The following is a 12,532-nucleotide window of genomic DNA, read 5'->3' on the forward strand; positions in this document are numbered from 1 at the left end:
TAAAAGCAGTGGGTTTTTCTAAAGCATATTAAAAAAATTGAATAAATGGAATGGAAAAACAATACTAATTTTTTGCGGTAAAATTCATGCAACAGAGCTGCCATTTTTTTCTTTTATTGTTGATTTTACGGTAAAAAAAACTCAGTCGGTGGAATTTAACTGTAAAATATATTGTCAATTTTACAGTGTACAATTTGAGTGATAATTTGTTTTGAAATCATATGTCAAGCAGATATTTAAGTACAGTATTTATTTTTATTTTAACAAAAAATACTTTTGCAATACATAATATAATATTTGGATTTTGATAATATTGCATTTGAAAAGATATGCAATTGCATGCTGTACATGTTTTTTGATGTCAAAAGGGAAAGAACAAATATATTTAGTAAGAAAAGATGAAATATTTTATTAACGCGTATTATTTCCAGGCTTTCGCGGGCCAGATAAAATAATGTGGCGGGCCAGATTTGGCCCCCGGGCCTTGAGTTTGACACTTGTCCACTAGTGTTTTCTGATATCATTATTTTCTTTTCTTTAAATGTACTCCTTTGTAACATTTTCCCGTTTGTACCTACCAGTTCCCGCTGGGACGACGAGCGCCATGCGACATCTACTGGCACGGCGTCTCCTTCCACGACAATGACAACATTGTGTCAGGCCAGGTGAACAAGTTCCCAGGTATTGTCATGATTTCACGACAATATAAAGTGATATACAGTACTGTGTGTCAAACATAACAAGGGGGTGGTGGATGAACCTTCTCTTTATCAACAAGCCAAAACAACAAGTTGAACTGTCCTGTATGCGCTGCTCTGCTGACACACGCACTTATACAGAAGTCCCTTTGGTGCCCTCACAAACAATCAGAAATTCAAGAGAGAGCTGATTAAAAAAATAGCAGAAAGAGGGGTCTGGGGAGGGACCGTGTGTGCCTTGGAAGAGGCGCGGCTGTACAAGAGTAGGTTTTCGATCCCATGTGAAAAAAGTCTGCTTTGGCATATTTTTCCAGAAAATTCCGGTTTCATCACAATTAAAACTTGCTCTGGTACAATTTTTCCATAATTGTGAGCGCCATAGCCTCACAACATTTTTTTTTTTCTTAACTCCACAGCGATTCTCTCCTCCTTTGCACTCTGGTCTGTAGTCTTTTTGGGACTCATATTAAATTGGCAAAACTTGTCAAACGTCGAAAAAACAGAGAGAAGGCACGTAGCGCTGGGAAGTGACTAGTAGTGTAATGTTCAGCAAGCTCCGCCTCCCCAAAATCCCGCGCCCAGCTTTTTGCCTGCATGCGGGATACAAAATGAACGAATGAATGAAAGTGTTCGTACACAGAGACATATTGGAGTTCACACACACGGCATGGTTTGTACATTTAAAAGTTTGCAAATAGAGGCAAATAAATCGGGGTTCCTCTCTTCCACACCGAAAAAAGATGGAGCAATTGGTGCTTCATTTCGGTGCTGTAACGAATATTGACACATTAGTGCAGCGATCGGGCATTGGACATCAATGGGAATTGGGTCTTAGTTTCCGATTTTCGTGTAATCGTCCACTTTTATAAGCTGCCACAGAGGCGGATTGCAGCTATCTGTATCTCCATACACCGTGTGGAGCCCCCCCTCAAAGTCAATAATCTTTTATTGCGGCAAATAACGTATTTTCTGGACCATAGGGCGCACCGAATTATAAGGCACACTGCCGATGAATGGTCTATTTCGATATTTTTTCATACAAAAGGCACACCGGATTATAGGGCGCATTAAAGGAGTCATATTATTATTATTTTTTTCTAAATTGAAAACATCCTTGTGGTCTACATAACATGTAATGGTGGTTCTTTGGTCAATATGTTGCATAGATGATGTTTTACAGATCATCTTCAAGCCGCTTTCTGACAGTCGCTTCCGGATGTGCCGTTTTGTGGGCGGTCTTATTTACGTGGCTCACCTTCGACAGCGTCTTCTCCCCGTCATCTTTGTTGTAGCGGTGTAGCGTGCAAGGACGGGAGTGGAAGAAGTGTGTCAAAAAATGGAACTAATTGTTTTAATAACATTCAGACTTTCCTTAAATCAATAACGGAGCAGCATCTCCTCATCCGGAAACAACAACTAGGCAAATGTGTCCCGTGAAAAACCGCCCGACTGGAACTCTCTAATAACTAAAGTTCCTTGGGTGAATAATGTAAACTCACTACACCGATATGTTTTACGCCTTTATGGCGAGTTTACTGACAGATATAAGTAAGAACTTTACTCTACTTTATATTAGAAATGGCAACAGCGGAGGATGAATGTCCCATAACAAGAAGATAGAGAAAAAGAAGAAACTCATTGACTATGGTGTCGTCACGCGCGCAATTTTTCAGGATTTATGCAGATCCCAAATACAGATCAGCAGGTACCAGAAGGTAAGAAAAGTTTCTTTTGCATAATATTGCGAAACAAAATGGCAGATAATGTCTTACCTTATACACACACCATAATACTTGTAAATTTAATGCGCCGACAATCCTTCAAGCGATGCGGCTTCATAGCTTACCAAATTCGTACTAAAACATTTTGATAGATTTTTGAGCGCCGTGTGTAATGTTCTATATTTTCAATGGAACATATAAAATGTTGGTGGTGTTTACTTGAGTCATATTGCCATCATAGTGCAGTCTACACGTATTTCTTATGTTTGACTGCCATCTACTGGTCACACTTATCATTACACAATGTACCAAATAAAATTGCTTCAAGGTCGGTAAGCAAAATCAGAATTATTCCGTACATTGGGGGCACCGGGTTATAAGGCGCACTTTTTAGGTGCGCCTAATAGTCCGGAAAATACGGTATATGATAAAATAGACACCTACTTACTTGTTTATAATAAGTATCAGAATGTTCCCAAAGAAGACACTTTAATTACGTGACATGACACCAGCATATCTCGGCTGTTTGAGAGAACTGCTGAACAGAAACATCCTAAATCAGTTGACTAAAAAGCGATCTTTTTGTATGTCTCTGATGATCCTAATAACAAGTATCATTCAAACACATTAAAACGTTACCAACAACCATACTTGCCAACCCTCCCGGATTTTCCGGGAGACTCACGAAATTCAGCGCCTCTCCTGAAAACCTCCCGGGACAAATTTTCTCCCGAAATTCTCCCGAAATTCAGGCGGACTCAGGTCCTCCACAACATAAAAAAGCGTACCTGCCCAATCACGTTATAACTATAGAATGATGGAGGGCGAGTTCTTGGTTTCTAATGTGGGTTTATTGTTAGGCAGTTTCATTAACGTCCTCCCAGCGTGGCAACAACACACAACAACAGCAGTCACTTCTTTGTATACCGTAAAGCAGTTCGTCTGCCGTAAACAGCAATGTTGTGACACTCTTAAACAGGACAATACTGCCATCTAGTGCATTTGATGAAAGCACTTTTGTGCGTGCCACACATCAATGCCTCATCAGAGAGGGTGTTCAGCATGGTTAGAAAAATAGTGACAGAGAATAGAACAAGGATGGACAATTCAAACCTTAACTCAACAATGAGTAGATGAGTGTTATGTGTGTGTATATGTGTAAATAAATGAACACTGAAATTCAAGTATTTATTTTATATATATATATATATATATAGCTAGAATTCACTGAACGTCAAGTATTTCTTTATATATATATATATATATATATATATATATATATATGAAATACTTGACTTGGTGAATTCTAGCTGTAAATATACTCCTCCCCTTTTAGCCACGCCCCCACCTCCCGAAATCGGAGGTCTCAAGGTTGGCAAGTATGCCAACAACATAAAAAAGCAGTGTAAAGTTGTATTTATCTGTTAGATCCTTAGCTTTAAAGTTATTAGCGCTAGCTTATTAGCGCAATCTCCCTCTATTGTATTTACATCTAGCATAGCTAAACAAGCTGAATTGACCACAATCGCCCCCTAGAGTACGAGAGGCACACTACATATGGCCAACAATCACATTAGAGATAAGAGCATAGAAACTAGTACTCCACATGTAGCTGTGAAAATAAAAGAAACTGAATTATTTGACAAATCAGACTAATTTAGTACATAGAAACGTACTGATTGTACAAATTGACATGACGTCAGACAAGACAGCAAAACAAATCTCCAATGATTAGTTTCAAACTCGTATATATAACATTTATATCATGTACTGTCATGTGTGTCAGTAGAAGTGTTCACATTTCAGCTTACAGGAATTGTACTTCCAACTAGAGAAAACATGTTGAATTGTAAATTAATTTTGTGTTTTACATGCACACACACAAACACACACACACTACAATTGTAGTCGAAGAACCATTAAAAATGACTACTAAATAAATCAGAAGTTACAAGTTTTTTCACAAAATACTTACCTACTTTTACTCAAGTAATTGTTTTGATGATTACTTTTTGATTGTACTTGAGTCATATTATTGTCAAGTAACAGTACTCTTACTTGAGTACAATTTTTGGGTACTCTACTCTGATAAGCTAATATTACAGGTAAAAACAATGGAATTGCATGCAGTACATGCAATTTTTCTGTCAAAATTGAAATTACATGTACATTTTGTACAGTAGTGTCCAAAGTGCAACCCAATGGGTCATTTTCGGCTCTTTAATAAATTAATTATTAATGAGGTACAGTGTTTCCCACACATTCATTTATTTGTGGCGGCCCGCCACGAAAGAATTACGTCCGCCACAAATGGATTTTTCGGCTTTTGACTCGCTCGACCGCTCATAAAAGCAATGGGACTGTCTGTGAATGTTGCTTGTAGTTACAACTCCGCTGCAGTAGGTGGCGGTAGCCTACTATGCATTGTAACTCCGCCAATAGCACTTAATTCACCTGGTGGGCCAGAAGAAGAAGAAGAAGAAGAGGGACGGACGCACGGACGGACGGGATCAAAATACGAGGGTAATATAGGTTATAAGAGATAGGTTATAGCTGCATCGCTCGCGCCTTGTCATATATTTAACGTTAATCCGCGATTTCACCGAGCGTTTCACTGACGGTGAGCAGCCTGACGCTGCTTCATTAACACCGCCGCTGTTTGACTCGTGGGCCGGGCAGACGCACGTAGTAACAGTCACGTGTTTTCATACAGACGAGCTAACGTGTCCAGGTTATAACACTGTTGTCAATAAACACACATTGACTGAAGCTAAATTGTCCACTGTCCACTGCAGCATGTGAATGCAATGAAAATAATAAAATCTGAGCCAACCAGCTGTTAAAATGTTGTCCAGGTTAATGTTTTGGCCATTAAAGGCCCTTCATTTCAAGATTTCAACTGTGATCGGGCTTTAAACAGGTGGCTGACCTGTTCAGATGGGTGTAACTGCTACTGGTCAAATAATGTGAAATAGCATTTAATTTTACATGTATGCAATGCCATTTAAATGTAATTATAGATAATAATAATAATAATAATAATAATAAATACTGTGTAGTGTTGTAAAAAGTCAACGGGAAGGATTTTAGTAAGATATAAGCCATGAGCACTACACAGCCAGAAAAAAACCTAGGCAGGACAAGTAAAAATATTGGGGCAAGTAGATTTGAGAAGTCGGGCAAGTAGAAAAAAACCTTAACGTTGAACCCTGCATGTGTTGAGCTGCTGCCGCTTAAGGTTAGACGGCACTGTACATAGAGCGGTTCTGCTCGTTAGTAATAAATTCTAATGTTGGATGTTCACTCCTTCACACAGATGAGTATAGAAAAATATTTTCAACGGCCGAAAAGGGCTCGACTTGGAGAGGAGGTAGGCCTACAGTCCGGACCACAGGTGCGACCTGTTCAGCAGCAGGAGGAGGAGGAGGAGGAGGTTGACTGACTGTGGCAGGACACCTCTGCCTCTGTTTCACTTCATGTTGCTGGTAAATAATATGGTTGTAGTAGTAGGCTAAAGTCAAATTATTTAGTATTCACTAATTAAAGGGGCAGAGCTTTAAGAGACATTTTAGCTTTTATATTTTATAAGATATATTTTTTGTAAACCACAATTAATAAATATATTTCAGTGAATCACTAATTGTTCAAATCTGTATATAAATATGTACATAAAATGTTGTAATTATATACCAACTCCGCGTTCTTCTTGGTCATCGCCGCTGCCGCCGCCACCCCCCACCCCCCGACCACACCACCACAAATCGATGCCTGTCCTGTGGGAAACACTGAGGTATATTGGCTATAAAGCTAACAACTATTTGCTTTGTCACCTATGACACAAGAGCTAAGATAACAATGTTTTTTTTTTTTCCAAATAATTTTGGATATGATGATGGTTTTAGCATCTTTAGTGTACAAAATGCATTAAAGTGGCCCCCCACATTCTATCATTTCTCAGTATTCGGCCCTAGGTGAATTTTAGTGCTTTTTTGATGTGCATTGTCTCCAGGTTTTCGCGGGTCAAATACTAGTTGTATGTGACGGGCCAGATCTGGCCCCCGAGCCTTGAGTTTGATACCTGTGGCTTACGGGTTCACTACCACAGTTGGCGGACTCATACAAACAAACGTTACCTTATAGGGAGATATCTGCTGACGTCGCAACTCAAACAGCTCGAAATTGTTTTATAAATAACACCTCCATGGTTTGAAATCACATTTTCTGTATTTATGGGTACAGAAAACAGATGCCAACAAGAAAAACGGGTTTTGCACAATATTTAAGAGGTGTCTGCCCGCTTTTAGGAATGGTGGAAATGTCGCGTAAGATCAACCTGAGCCGATCAGTGAGGAATATGCAAGAGCTGTTCCCCGAGGAGTACGACTTCTACCCGCAGTCCTGGATCCTTCCTGAGGAGTACCAGCAGTTCTCCACGCAGGTTAGCTGAGCACACTTATGGCTTACAGTGTCTTTATGGTCTTACTAGTGAGAAGTTACATAACGTGAAGTGCACTTTTCAACCAAACCTCAAATGAAATTGCATTTCCAGAGTATGTCCAGCAGGGAGCAGCAAAGTGTCTTATCTAAACACCATAAGGGCCCGCTCACCACCAGCCGGTTACATAATTTTCTATGAGTAATTATGTGTCACCTCCAACAATATAACATCCACATGCTGCCTGAGTGACCGTGGATGTTAAACTTCATGTGATCAAAATAAATACAACTCATCGGGGGGGGTCAAGTGGACCACCGTCTGACACTCTGTCCCGTTTTTCTTCCGCCAGCTCCGCATGGCGAAAGAGAGCGGTGACGCGCTCAACTCCACCTTCATCGTCAAGCCCGACAGCGGTTCTCAGGGCGAGGGCATCTACCTCATCCGCGACCTCACCGAGCTGCGGCTGACGGAGGGCCCTCAGGCCAAGCAGGTGGTGGTGCAAGAGTACATCCACAAGCCGCTGCTCGTCGACAAGCTCAAGTTCGACATCCGCCTCTACGTGCTGCTCAAGTCGCTGAACCCGCTGGAGATCTACATCGCCAAGGAGGGTCTTACACGCTTTTGCACTGAGCCCTACCAGGTAGCCATGTTTGAAATCCTTTCTTGGGTGGACGAATCTGTGTTTTTTTGTGAACATAATGCACTTTGGGTGGAATTTATTGACAATTATTGTTTTTTGTGTGTGAATTAAGCTGTGTTTATTGAAATTGAAGTGGAGTCTTAATTAGTTTTTAGGTCACAATTAGAGATGTTCGATAATATCGGACTGCCGATATTATCGGCCGATAAATGCTTTAAAATGTAATATCGGAAATTATTGGTATCGGTGTGAAAAATAAAATGTATGACTTTTTAAAACGCCGCTGTACGGAGTGGTACACAGACGTAGGGAGAAGTACAGAGCAGTTGCGTCTCCCAGTCATACTTGCCAACCCTCCCGATTTTCCCGGGAGACTCCCGAAATTTCAGTGCCCCTCCCCGAAAATCTCCCGGGGCAACCATTCTCTCGGTTTCCACCCAGACAACAATATTGGGGGCTTGCCTTAAAGGCACTGCCTATGCGTGCCGGCCCAATCACGTAATATTTACAGCATTTCACACTAGGGATGTCCCGATCCAGGTTTTTGCACTTCCGATCCGATACCGATATTGTTTTTGCGCTTCCGATCCGATACCGATACTGGCCTATCCGAGCATGTATTAAAGTTTAAAGTTTTTTAGCCTACTTAGTTGTCAGATTCATGTTGAAAAGGGTTTTAGTACTCTTGATAACAACTAGCCAGCTGAATTAGGGGAGTTTGAATAATATACAATGGTTGGTAACAAGAAACTGACCTGTTTATTCAAGGATAAACACAAAATAGACAAAATTATACATGACAAACAGAAATGGCATCATTGAACTAGGGCTGGGCGATATGGCCTTTTTTTAATATTGCGATATTTTAAGGCCATGTCACGATACACCATATACCGTATATCTCAATATTTTGCCTTAGCCTTGAATGAACACTTGATGCATATAATCACAGCAGTATGATGATTCTATGTGTCTACATTAAAACATTCGTCTTCATACTGCACTAATATATGCTACTTTTAAACTTTCATGCAGAGAAGGAAATCACAACTAAAAAAATCACAATTTTTTTCATACGGTGTTGATGTGGAAATGTTTGCCTCGGCATTTTGATGGTGTGGACGTGTGGCACCGAACGGAGATAAGCGTCTCGACAGACGTTACAATATTTGAACAATGATGACGAAAACTGTTTTCTCTGTCGTGTCCGTGTGTCGAAAATTGTTATGCGCTTATTTTTTTATTTGATTTTGTGCGCGGCATAGATTTGCCGTGCGCAATTGCACAGGCGCGCACCTTAGAGGCTGCCCTAGCATCACAGCTAACGTTAGCCATGCTGCTACCTCTCTGCTCGGGGAGGACGTATACGTATGTGACGTATGACGTGACGGTATGTGACGTGTGTAAGAAGGTGCGCTTGCTGTCTGTGAGAGGGAGACACAGGAAAGAGTGAGAAGAGCCTGTCGTGTAATGCCAGCAGCTAAAAGCAACTGCGTGAGAATCCACAGACCTATGGATGTGTTGAAGGTGTGCTGGAAAATGCGGAACGGAAATTAGGGAGCATCAGAAAAGTGGAATGTATTATTTAAATAGGTGTGTTGCAAAACACGGACCGGAGTTTTTTTTTAAAGTGGATCTGGATCGGTATTTTCCCATGCCTTGCCGATACGCATTTTTTGGCAAATATCGGATCGGGACATCCCTATTTCACACACACAAGTGAATGCAATTCATAGTTGGTCAACAGCCATACAGGTCACACTGAGGGTGGCCGTATAAACAACTTTAACAGTTACAAATATGCGCCACACTGTGAACCCCACAGCAAACAAGAATGACAAACACATTTCGGAAGAACATCCGCACCATAACACAACATAAACACAACAGAACAAATACCCAGAACCCCTTGCACTTGTTTATAATGACACGTGCTGTTTTGGACAGCAATATTGTTCAATGAATCAGAATCAGAAGAGTTTTTATTGCCATTGTTTGAGAACGGGTTCACAAACTAGGAACTTTACTTGGCGCAATCGTGCAACATATAAACACAGAATAGAATAACATGAGCTGTAACTGAGCTATCAGATCTTGTTATTGTTCATGTGCCTGATGGCCGAGGGGGAAAAACTGTTCAGGTGGCGGGAGGTGTGGGTCTGGATGGACCGTAGTCTCCTGCCTGAAGGCGGTGCTTCTCAGTTATTTTCTGTTAGGCGCCCCGAGTAATAAGAAAACACAGCGACTTTAAATAGTGTAATTTCTCTATAAACCTCCTATAAGTATACCTCTGCATAACATTGTATCCCTGTTAACGTAAAAAAAAAAAAAAGAAATATAGATCAACTTAGGCCAAATAATAACTTTATTAACAGTGTTTTTAGTCTGTATCCTTATTCAAACCAACACAAGACTTGAACCATTTGATACTGACAAATACAATTTCATAAACTCAATAAATAATAATACATTCAAGGAGCACAAATTATAAAACACTTTAACCTACAAAACAAAAATTAATAAAACAATTTGTTGCTTTTTTTTATTTTTTATTAAATTGTGGAAGTCAGAATTAATGGCCACACTGAGCATGTTTTGTAGTGCACAGCTTTTCGAAGCAGGGTTTATAGCATCATATTTCCCGGGATCACACACGCACCACCTGGCATACATTAAGAAGTACTGGATTAAGGACATTTATTATGTGTATCCAGCATAGCCGTTGTGTAGCTGCTAGCTCCTAGTAGCCTATACACTGCAAAAAGTCAGTGTTCAAAAACAAGAAAAAAAATACAAAAATGCGGGGTAATTTATTTGAACTAAGCAACATTATCTGCCAATAGAACAAGAAAATTTGGCTTGTAAAGACTTTCCAAAACAAGTAAAATTAGCTAACTTCAATGAACCCAAAAATACCTTAAAGTAAGTATATTCTCACTAATAACAAGTGCACTTTTCTTGGTAGAAAAAAAAAAAGACCTTTTTGCTCATATGTTGAAAAATATTCTTAAATCAAGTAAATTGCTAGTGCCTTTATCTTGACATAATGATATGCGCTCGGCATTACGTTTACTTATACTAAAAACTAATTTATTGTTCTTAATGGAAATTCAACAAGGCAACCGCTTGTTACTCTCTGGGTCTCCTAGCCGCTCAGGCAAATCATATGGTCTAAAAATGCATTTTTCCATCGACAACATGACATCATCGCTTCAAATGCGTGCTCTTTCAGTCAATTAGTGCGCATATATACAGCCCGGAACCCCGGCAAAAAAATTTTTAATTGTAATTTTGAAGAATTTATCTGAATGTGCATGAACTATTTCTGTTCAAAATTGTTAGAAATGTTAAATGTTTAAATATTAACTGTCAGTTTGCTGTACTGTGCCAACTGTACTACTATACAAGTACGTATTTTCCATTGTTTCATTGAAAATAAAACAGCAAAGTCCATTTGGCTGTCATCCGTTTTAATTATGAGACACAATTGTGTCAAAGTCATGATTTGGTTTTTTTCATGCTTGAAATAAGTAATTATTACTTTAAAAAAAGGTAGTTTTATACTTGTGAGTGTTGATGACACAGCTTTGCAACAGTTGATATTCTAGTTTCAAGCACGTTTTACTCAATATAGGTCATAAAATCTCAGCAACAAACTGTACTATCTTACTGAGATCATTTAGGACCAAAACACTTAAAACAAGTAAAACACTCTAACATAAAATCTGCTTAGTGAGAATAATTATCTTATCAGACAGAAAATAAGCAAATATCACCCTTATTTGAGATATTTAATCTTACTCAAATTTCAGTTTTTGCAGTGCAGCCTCCCATGTTTACCTTTTGTAAATGACTGTTCCGCGTTAGGAGCCGAGCCAAAAGAACCTGGGCCAGGTCTTCATGCACCTGACCAACTACTCCCTCAACGTCCACAGCGACAACTTCATCCACTCGGACAGTGAGAGCACGGGCAGCAAGCGCACGCTCTCCAGCGTGCTGCACCGGCTGGCCGACAAGGGTGTGGACACCAAGCGCGTGTGGTCGGACATCATCGCTCTGGTCATCAAGACCGTCATCGCCGTGGTGCCTGAACTGAAAGTGTACTATCAGGCCGACATCCCGCCTGGGAAGCCTGGACCAACGTGCTTCCAGGTCGGTGCGCTGAAGATATCCGTAAAAACCCAGCCGCACCTAGCTGGAATGTCCGTTTGTGCGTCAGATCTTAGGTTTCGACATCCTCCTGATGAAGAACCTGAAGCCCGTCCTGCTGGAGGTCAACTCCAACCCCAGCATGAGAATAGAGCACGAGCAGGAGGTAAAAGGGTGAAACGTACGACACTACTTACAACCCGGCAGCGCTAAGTTCCCCACGTTTGTCTTCCAGGTGGCGCCGGGAGTCTTCGAGTGTGTTCACAGCCCAGTGGACGAGGAGGTCAAAGTGGGCGTGATCAGGGACACTTTGCGCCTGGTGGACCCTTGCGGCAGAAAAACATCTCTGTACGTACGCACATTAAATAATAGAACTCTGGATGTGATTTTATGGAGGGTCAAATGGGACTACATTTTAAAAGTCACATTAAGAAAATGTGTAAAACCATACTTGCCAACCTTGAGACCTCCGATTTCGGGAGGTGGGGGGCGTGGTCAGGGGTGGGGCGGGGCGTGGTTAAGAGGGGAGGAGTATATTGACAGCTAGAATTCACCAAGTCAAGTATTTCATATATATATATATATATATATATATATATATATATATATATATATATATATATATATATATATCCTGAAAATATGCAAACAAAACTGTTTTTAGATAATTGATACTTCAAACTTGCATAAATAAATCTTAAGGAATATAACATAACTTGGCTTCTGAGAGCTTCAAAATGTAATGAATAAAATGCTAAAGTTGTTGATAAACAAGCAATTATTTTAATAATTAAATATGGTCATTTTAAATGAATTATGATCATTTAAAATTAATTATTTCAAATATGTTTATTTTAATGTATAATTCTATGGCTGGATGTAATAA

General features: G+C 39.9%; 1 protein-coding gene across 1 annotated transcript in view; it reads left to right on the top strand.

Moving 5' to 3' along the window:
• The window catches only part of ttll11 (tubulin tyrosine ligase-like family, member 11), a 42,084-nt gene that overhangs the window by 17,777 nt on the left and 11,775 nt on the right, over nucleotides 1-12,532 (top strand). Inside the window, exons 2-7 of the mRNA XM_061966505.2 lie at nucleotides 582-681; nucleotides 6,724-6,857; nucleotides 7,207-7,497; nucleotides 11,365-11,649; nucleotides 11,717-11,812; nucleotides 11,882-11,994. Of these exons, the coding sequence (XP_061822489.1) occupies nucleotides 582-681; nucleotides 6,724-6,857; nucleotides 7,207-7,497; nucleotides 11,365-11,649; nucleotides 11,717-11,812; nucleotides 11,882-11,994 (1,019 nt within the window). The remainder of the gene's footprint in view (nucleotides 1-581; nucleotides 682-6,723; nucleotides 6,858-7,206; nucleotides 7,498-11,364; nucleotides 11,650-11,716; nucleotides 11,813-11,881; nucleotides 11,995-12,532) is intronic.

This window comes from Nerophis lumbriciformis, linkage group LG11 (genome assembly GCF_033978685.3).
Source record: "Nerophis lumbriciformis linkage group LG11, RoL_Nlum_v2.1, whole genome shotgun sequence".
Classification (NCBI taxonomy): Eukaryota; Metazoa; Chordata; class Actinopteri; order Syngnathiformes; family Syngnathidae; genus Nerophis; species Nerophis lumbriciformis.